The sequence below is a fragment of the Buceros rhinoceros genome, unplaced genomic scaffold (genome assembly GCF_000710305.1).
Source record: "Buceros rhinoceros silvestris isolate BGI_N320 unplaced genomic scaffold, ASM71030v1 scaffold8090, whole genome shotgun sequence".
Taxonomy (NCBI): Eukaryota; Metazoa; Chordata; class Aves; order Bucerotiformes; family Bucerotidae; genus Buceros; species Buceros rhinoceros.
The window spans coordinates 56,722-66,498 of NW_010390175.1; the positions used below are offsets into that span (position 1 = coordinate 56,722).

The 9,777-nt window shown below is 36.4% G+C and overlaps 1 protein-coding gene across 1 annotated transcript in view; it reads left to right on the forward strand.

The window, feature by feature from the left end:
• The window catches only part of LOC104494009 (low-density lipoprotein receptor-related protein 1B-like), a gene marked incomplete at its 5' end in the record, with an annotated part of 136,594 nt that overhangs the window by 53,260 nt on the left and 73,557 nt on the right, over positions 1 to 9,777 (forward strand). Inside the window, 4 exons of the mRNA XM_010136787.1 lie at positions 1,590 to 1,711; positions 1,884 to 2,003; positions 4,981 to 5,100; positions 7,528 to 7,644. Coding sequence (XP_010135089.1) covers positions 1,590 to 1,711; positions 1,884 to 2,003; positions 4,981 to 5,100; positions 7,528 to 7,644 — 479 coding nt within the window. The remainder of the gene's footprint in view (positions 1 to 1,589; positions 1,712 to 1,883; positions 2,004 to 4,980; positions 5,101 to 7,527; positions 7,645 to 9,777) is intronic.

Genomic DNA, 9,777 nt, shown 5'->3' on the forward strand with positions numbered 1-9,777 from the left:
ATGCCGTAAGTGCCTGCTGAATTCGGAACCCAGTTTTGTCCGTCGGGCCCGGATCAAATGTAATGCTTTAGAGACGTTAGGAAGGTGGTTTTCTTTGAACACTGTTTTCTTTTCCTTGGTCTCTGTCAAATCTACAAAGGCGCAGGCTCTTTTTGTCAGCGTGTAAAAGACTTTCATTGACTCGTTTCTACTGAGGGTCTTTTAAGGTCTTTGGAAAACTCTTAAGAACGTGGTTTTGATGTTTTAATCCTTTGCTTGATCCCAGTTACATTTTTTTGCTGAAGATTTTTATTTTAAATCTGTGTTCTGAGGTTGCAAATTTTTGTATATAAATAAAAAATTTTTCCAGGTTTATTTGATTATTTTTTTATATAATAGAAATAAGGAATTTCAATCCAATATGATTGTGTTTCATTGCAGTTACAGAGGTTTAGCTATATATTATTATTTAGTGCAGTTTTCTGAACAACAACAACATTCTCCATGTGATTGCTACTAAGATTCTGTGTATTTTTCACAGTATAATTTATATAAGTATTTTCGGTTTATGAACATTGTCAATGGGAAGTTTGGAGAACTAAATCTCACCCCTCCAGTATGAAACATTTTTTCATAGACAGTGAATATTTTTGCACACATCCTGTGAACTTTGATCACTATCCTGAAGGTGGTGCAGATACAGCATATGTCTCAGCCTCCTGTAGTCCAAATAGTAGGTTACTGTTGATTATCTTAGATAACTGGAAGTCAATTGCAATGATATTTTCAGCATCCCAAAGGATGGTTGCTGTGATGGTAGCTGACTGCATGGTTTACTTGTTGGAAAAGTGCCTTTTTGACTGGATTCATAAACTGTGATATCTGTTGATGGTGCTATTTTTCAGTCCCACTCATTGACTACTTTAATACTATTGTGTTAATCTACAGAATAGATTCTTGCCTCCTTCCCTTCAGCTTATATACATAAAATCCTCTACTATGTGGTCTGCAATCTTCCAGTGAAGCAGCAGTTAATTTTTTTAATTGAAATCTCTTACCCTTTTTTTCACAATTTGATAATTAGTTTTCTTTTTCTGCTGCAGAGGCCTTTGAAGCAAGCTTTAACAGAAGTAAACATTCTACCTAAGATCACATTTTAAGCTATGCTGCTTATATAAAATATTTCTATGGGGTGTGTAGTTGCTCGTTCATTCAAATGACAGTGGCTGTGAGAAGGAACAATGTTAGACCTTTCATGGGAAATAGAATTAGAGTGGGATAGTGAGTTTCCTGAATGCAGGCTGGAACTCAAGGGTTTAGATCCTAAACTGCGAGTCCCTGTTGAGCTAATAGTAAGCATCAACTTGTAGAGGGTTACACTTTGTATCATTAAAAAGGTGTTACTACAATTACGCCACTTTAAAATCTCAGGCTTGGAAATAAATTTTGCAATGATGCGTGACATTTTAATTGCTGGTATCTACTCAGATTGAGATTATATAGGCAAATACAAAGGTCATAAATTCTTTTGATTGGTCCGTAGAGGTAGAACCACACTGCTGATACTTCAACCATTCCTGTGACAGTATTCATAAGCGGTTTTCTTTTTTCTCAGCTGAATTTAGATGTCAGCCAGGACGTTTTCAGTGTGGAACTGGACTTTGTGCTCTTCCAGCCTTTATCTGTGATGGAGAGAACGATTGTGGGGACAACTCTGATGAACTGAACTGTGGTGGGTGATTATGTACATTGTAGACTTCAGAAACATGCTAAAGTGACTTAAATGCCATGCTTTAAATTCTGTCAAGAACCATTACTTTTATTCTTTTACCTTTTCATTTTAAAATCTTTCGATCTTTAACTTTTAATCTTTTTAACTTGGTATTTTTATTGTTTTAACTTAGACACGCACGTGTGTCTGTCAGGTCAGTTCAAGTGCACAAAGAATCAGAAGTGTATTCCAATAAATCTGAGGTGCAATGGACAGGATGACTGTGGTGATGAAGAAGATGAAAGAGACTGTCGTAAGTTCTGTTTAGAGAATTTTGCTCTGACAGCAGTAGCAGGTTTCAACAAGGAACTGAAGTAAAATATGTAAAATACCTAAATGTCCTCTATGTAAAATAATGTGAGGAACATGCAAACCGGTTAATCCAAGGGATTGACTGATGTGCAGCACTTCATATACAAGAAAGCAAACTGAAATGTCATTTATTAACTTCATTTTTAAAGTCATTGTGAAAATGAGGGGCACGTAAACAATTAATTTCAAGCATTTAATTTGGTTTCTGACTTAGACTGAAACATCCATTTTGCTCTTAACCACCTCACAAATGACTCAATCTTCTTGAGGCTTTCATCTGCCATGCCTTGCAGCAACACACTTCAATGGAAAAGGATATTCTTCTGCATCTTTTATTGGAAAACATGTAGATCCATAGCTCCTGGTACATCCTTTTTCTTTCATGGAGTTTTATACCTTTCCTATTCCCTTTCCTCTGGGTACTTCATTAACTTACCCATGTAACTTGATTTCTGTTTACTCAGTTTTAATACACCTTACTTCTCATAAATTCATTTTCACTTCACCTTTCTTAGATATAAGAGAAAGTATTTTCATATTTAGCATGGAAATGTATTGAATAGCTTGTGTCTGTGGTCATTTTGTAGTTAAAATGGTGGTGTTGTCTTGAAACACATCTCTGTCCTTTACTCAATTCATTTTTCAGATCTACTGCTAAGCTAAGGTGCTTATTCCTATTTTCTGCATTAGTTTTCTCAAGGTTTGTATGTGCTGCCTTTCTGCAAAGAACATGGCCTTCTCCAAGGGGAGGGTTGCTAAGGATGCAAAGGTTTTGTTGATGGTCATGTTCAATGGCCATCTTCCAAACAGCTCCGCAGAGCTGGAGCCTCTGCAGACAACTTCATATGTTGGATTGCATGTTACGTTTCTTTACCTCGCCACACTTAATCGGTTTTTAAACTTCTGTGGAAGATAGTGAAGATTGCTTTTTTCATTATAAAGAACTGCAGATGGTATATGGAAGGCTCCCAAAATCTTGAAGTGTAGGTGACAGAAATTAAATCAAAGCAGCAGACTTTGCAGCACAGCCGGGTCAGGGACTGTGGGAGGCATAGGGTCAGGATCAGTGGTGGTGGAGTCGAAAACTTCCGAGAGATTGGTGGGGATAGGACAGACTGCTGTGACATAAAGCAAGCTTTTGAATCGTCTGAAAGTCAGCTATCGTCCTACCTGCAAAGACACAGTGGGGAGTGGGGGAGGTTAATTATACACATTTTTTTATTTCTGTTCTCCCTTACCTAGACTTTATTAGCTTCTCTCTTAAGAAAGTTAAGTGTGCTGGTTTATATTTTAATAGAACCTCGCGTGTGGCTTCTGAAAACTCTTCACTTGCCTTTGGGGAGATTGCGAAAAGGGAAAGTTTTATGTAGTTTTACCGCAGAGTTTGTATGGACTTGGGCTCCTGTCACGAGACAGATAACAGATGAGATTATCTGTTTCATGCTAATTTCACTGGGCTGAAAAGGACAGACCCTTTTTCCAGCTTTACCACTGTTTTGTTTTACATATAAAGTGACCTTGAAAAAGTCACGTGTCATACTTAAGGCTTTCCATATGTAAAATTGAGGTAATTATGCTGGTCTTCCTTGTAAAGCACTTTGAAATCCCCTGGTGAAGTGTCCTAGCTGAGCGTCAGTATTATTTTTTGTAAGTATAGTTAGAAGCTAAATGCTATTTAGTTCCAGCACTGTAAATTTATGAGTGGGAACATGACACTGAGAGAAATAACATGCCAACTTTAACAAACCTAAAATTTTTCATCCTGCCAAACCCAATGAACAAGAATGATAGCATCAAAAGGACCAAATTGCTTCTGAACCAGGGTGGGAAAGTTTGTTAAAAACCTCATGGAGTTCCCAGGGTAAGAGGGGAACAAACATTCATGTGGGGAAACATTATCAGAGAGTAGGTCACAGTTTTTCAGCCATGTTCAGTCCAGTTTAGAACAGCTGGGAGGTTCTCATACATACGCTTGTCTCCAGATTAATCAGATACAGGTTCTTTATTCATCTTGCCTCTACACCCTCGGCTCTAAGAGTTGACAAAGGAGTGAGATCTGGCATATGTGCTTGCAAGGGAGCCGGTCTAGAATCACGAAAGCACTGAAGATCTTTGTTGTTGTCAATTGACTGTCTGAGACTAAAGCAATTAAGCTTTAACTTAAAGCATGAAAGAAGAGGATGAAGGGTATCTGCATCTTCCTCTTGCTGTAGGATTCGTTAAAAAAAGATGTTTTGCTAAACTGATCAAGTGAAATAATTGTCAAACTTTTCTCACCACTTACCCATGGCCTCTTTTAATAGACAGTGCAGAATTTCACCAGAGTTGTAAATAATTTTGATTACCTTCTTGACCAAAGCATTGACAGCCTCCTCAGTCCTTCAGACGGGCTTTCAGAATTGATAACTGGTGGTTTAGAAAATTAAAAAGAAAATAAATCTGGCTGCTTTTTACTGAAATGGTTTGATTCTATCAATGTTAAGTCTATTTGTTGTTAAAATTGTAAATAATTTTGATTACCTTCTTGACCGAAGCATTGACAGCCTCCTCAGTCCTTCAGATGGGCTTTCAGAATTGGTAACTGGTGGTTTAGAAAATTAAAGAGAAAATAAATCTGGCTGCTTCTTACTGAAATGGTTTGGTTCTATCAATGTTAAGTCTATTTGTTGTTAAAAGAATATCACAAAAGACACTTTCTGAGATTAATTTGACCTTACTGGTCTATATAAAAAAAAATATATGAAAAGACAAAATTATAAGCAATATAAACCCAAATGCTGTTTTCTTACAGATGTTATGTAAGTGAAGCTAGAGAGATCTAATTTCTGAATTTTGTATCCTTAATATTTTTTCTCGAAAACAAATTTTGAATATTAGCACAAATTTCTAGTTTTAATTTGAAACCCTTTTCTTTAAAGCTGAAAACAGTTGTTCTCCAGACCATTTCCAATGTAAAACAACGAAGCACTGCATTTCTAAGCTGTGGGTATGTGATGAAGACCCAGACTGTGCCGATGGATCAGACGAAGCTAACTGTGGTGAGTACGCTAGTGGGTTTGAATATATTACTGTAGCTTGTCATTTTAAAAAATAAGAAGCAAAAGGAAATAATCATCCCACTTAATATGTCCTCTTTCAATGGATGATAATGCCTATCTGATCTGATAGCTGTGTCTGGCTCATGCAGTCCTTGTCGAATGGTAATCTTTATAGGAGTCATCTATAAACTTCGTATTATGCTACTACTTTATTGGCAGGAGCTGTAAATGAGCATCTCGTTTGGAGTATAGTGACATTCCTCATTTTTCTCACAGTATTATCCAGTTGCTGTCAATTTATTGCATACTTTGCTGCTGCTGGAGTTCATAAACAGTGAAAAATGTAGTAATTTGCAAATCATATTAGTTAAGACTGGCTGTGCAGAAGGGTCCAGAGCAGATTCAGACTTGACAGGACCAACTTTTGCTTCTCTCTGTGAGCTCCAGGGAGTTATGTGCCCTAACACACCGCTCCACAAACTTTGGACTGCTCCAAGACCCCCTGATAATCATGAAACTTCTGTACTTCAATTTGATCATTTGAGGAGGCAAGTCACCTACAGAGAAGATCAAGGATAGAATCATGCTATCACCAGACCAAGCCCTGATTTCCATCAGATTTAGGCAATATCCTGAACCACAGTGTCCTGTACCACCAAGGCATATTTTTTAGAGCAGAATTAGAAGCTTTGCCTCTAAGAATTTCTCATGTTTCTCATTGATAGAGCTGATGAATTGATTATATTTCTGCAGAAGCAGTTAAAATTACTTTATTCCAGCAGGTAGCTGAAATAAAGGGTGTCATCTCTGGCTTCTCTGTATTACTGATTAGATCTTGGTAGTTGTATTGAATGTCGAAGAATAAATAGAATAATCTGTCATTAGTCTTTAGGACTCATTTTGTGGGCACATATTTTAATAGGGATTGAAAAATTGCTAGAAGTACTTGAATAAATATAGGGTGGATTTCTGATTTGAAATCTGACCTTTTTCAAAGCTACAAAAACAAAATGTGAGAGTGTCCTTTTTTCCAGGGAGAGGGTATTGTTATGTTTTGTAATGTTAAAATTTTTTTAAGTGCTTGCCAGTGCAAGTATTTGAAATGTCGTGATTGAAACGTCATAGCTTGTCATCTTGACATACATCACAGGGAAAAGTATTTTGTGAGAAAACTATTTACAATCAGCGTCATGTCAGGGAATAAGGAGCCAGGCAGTATGGTAACTCCCAAATTTCTGAGTGTATACAACTGAGCTGCAATATCATTTACCTCCACCTTCTTGATATTCAAATGCCATTTTGATTTATCATTCTCATTTCAGAACCACACCTAGAACAAAGCATAAAAAGCAAAGCTTGGGCCGTAGCATCAATTCTAATACCTCTAATTCGTTGTCTTTTCCATTTCACAGGCAGAGGAAGCAGGTTGATTTAAGCTAGTGTTTCAGTCCTTCATTCTGGCAGTTATTAGAACTCTTTGAGCTGTCGTGATAGCAGTGTGAAGTCTGAACTGACGTGCTATGAAATAGCCTAATGGAAATGTAAAAACATTTCTATTGAAATATCACAGTGACATGTAATTTTAAATATGTCATTGCGGCTTTTACAAAGCAAACTTTTTTTCCCCCCAAAGAAAATGTCCCTGATAACTACTTAATTTACTTCATTTCATCTCGGTGCTTATAACCTGAAAGAATTACTCAAGAAATAAAAAATAGAAATAAACCACAGAGGCTGCTCCTTCCTGCTGGAGGAGTTCAGGATGTTCACGCATCTCAAGAGGCTTTGCCTACAATGCTACTCTGTAAGCAGGAAAGCTCGCTGAAAAATCACTGCACGAAGGAGATCAATCTCAGTTTAGCATTATACGCTTTACAGTGTTTTACCTCAGATAAGTGGCCTCCCAATACAAGGCATCGGAAAGTGAAAGTGTAAATGAAAATGCAAAGTTTTCTGTCTAATTACTCCTAAATTACTACCTACAAATGTACTTTTGAGAAATTCATATTTGGTACATTTTCAGATAAATATTCTTGGCTTTTACTGTGATTCTGATCTTTTGTAAAGCAACCTTACAGGGAATTTCAAGGAAAAGTCAAAGCGGTTTTTGAGGTTCAGTGCAATAATACCCTCTCTTCAAATTTATTTGTGGGCACTCCAGAACTTTGTATTTTTTACTTTAAATGACAGCATATACAGTCCATATTTTAATTTTATCATCAAATGTATAAGCATATTCATTTTGAATGAATAAATAGAATCTTAAAGTGGTTTGAGAAATAACTTCTGAAAGTAACATGTCAAGTATTATGGTGGCTCCTTCTTCAGTCTACCTAGCAATATTGTCACGTCACTGGTTTAGTACCAGTCTTTCCCATTTTGTCTCTTTGCCTGCAGTGATGTAAATGATGTTCATCTTAATTACAGATAAAAAAACTTGTGGGCCTCATGAGTTCCAGTGCAAGAACAACAACTGTATTCCAGATCACTGGAGATGTGACAGCCAAAATGATTGCGGTGATAATTCTGATGAAGAAAACTGTAGTAAGTAACTTTTACCAAAGTACATTATAAGGAGTAGAGACTGTTTAGGGACACGTATGAGGAAACTTTTAAATTGTGATAAAGCACGTCTGTGTCTTTATATGAGACCATCTGATCCGTTGAAAATCAGTTGACCAGAATGTAAAAAGTCCCTTGCTGAAATTCTCCACTTCTATTTGTTCTTAGAGAGAGCTGTAATCCTGTATCAGCTATGCAAAAATGCCTGACCTATGACTTCTCGATAATCTGATTGATCCAAAATAAATATTACAATTCATTTACCTTTGTCAGTAAGTTACATACTGCATTTCTTATCTATAAATAGGAATCATAAAAGCTGCTCAATGAGAAACTGATAAACATTTGTTAACAGTAAAGTGTTATCAGACACTACCTGCCCATTACATCCATTATATTCCTCAGATGATTTGCTTTGTTTTGTATTGTGGGAAGTCAATTTCTATAAAACTTAATCACATCAAGAAGTAGATGTTGTTATTCAAAGTAGCTTTGTTAGCCTATGAGGAACCTGACTGCCTGATACCACTTTCAGAGAGTTAATTTAGTTCTGGCTGTTAGGAAGAAATGACAAATTCTTAATGGTTTTATCTCATAATCATTATCTTCATAAAATATTTCAAGAGGGGAAATTCCACAAGTGTTTCTGGAGTGCCTTCTCTTCAGTTGGCGATTTCAGTTCTTCCTTTCATTTGTCCTTGATCCAAGAAATGGATTCCTTCTTGTGTAGATCATCTTGAATACATGTTCCTGGTTATATACCATGAACGTTTATTTCGTATCCTCAAGGTAATGACCTAGAAAGCTTAATCAATCAGGAATTCTGATGCCAAGTACGTGCTGTCTTCCCCTTTCCCCATTTCAAGGCATGGTGTCCATAAGTACAGGATGTCTGAAGAGTCGCTCATTCTGCTTGAAACGTTAAAGTGGATTTGTCTGCCTTGTAATTACTATCTACACGTGAAAACGTTGTGAGTTACTGCAAGCCGTAGTGCCGTAGCTTTCATATGCGAGTGGGAAAATGCCATGTGGCTCAGTAATCACTCAGAGCCAATTACTGTTATACCCCGAGGGGGGTTGACACACAAAAGCTTTCTTAACTTTGTGGGAGATTTTACTCTAGGAATTGATTATTAATGCCAGTGGGATTTTTCCATTTTCATTTATATTATAAATACCGGGAGATTATTTTATATTCTTTTATTCTCATGTAAAAATCAAAGAAAGACACAGTTTTGCTGTAGGGATGTTAATCTAAATGATTAGATAATCTTTTGAAAATCTGAAAATTTAAAAAAAACCCAATTTCTGCAAAATACTATCGCTGTTTGTAAAATAAGTGTCAAGCATCTTAATTGAAATTCGCTTTGTGGGAAGTAGAATTTATCACCCGATATGAATAATATTCTTGCTTAAAGTTTGTATTATACTTCAAAATGATTTTTAAAAGATTTTTTCAAATAATGAGGGAACAGTCATCTATCCATTTTTTTTTTCAAATTATATATTAAGCTTGCCATCTGTGTTCACATCAACAATGAAGTTACATATTCAGTTCTTGGCTGTTCTCTAGACATGCAGATAAAGAAATCTGTAGTTAAGAGTAATTAGTGGAATTAGTGAGTTGAGAGGACCCAGACACAGCCGGTGCATCAGACTAAAAGCTACCTAAAGTAGAGAGCTGTGGTTGGTGTGTGGTTCACTTCTAACTGTTGAATCCTGTATTCTGCTCTTTAAATTGTAGAGAGTAGGCTGACACAGTTGTAAAATTCAGAATCTTGGAAGCACTGGGAAAATATATAATGCTGTTCAGTTGTCAGAAATAGATGAATAAAATCCGTTATAGGCTGTCAAGCCACTTGTAGGATAAAGTGTAATGAAACAAATGTATGTGAAATTAGAAACTTCAGAAGCATTTGACAGAATATATTACATGGCACATTACGAGGAGTTGTTCGTAGCATACGTGAGTATACAAAGGGCTTCTCAGGCAACGATATCAGAAAGGTAGTTGTTTCTCAAGAAGGCAAAATGAATTCCTTGACTTACAGAAATTCAGCTCAAGTATTTACATTTCACTATATAGTTTTGTTCACTTCATACGCAGGATCCTGC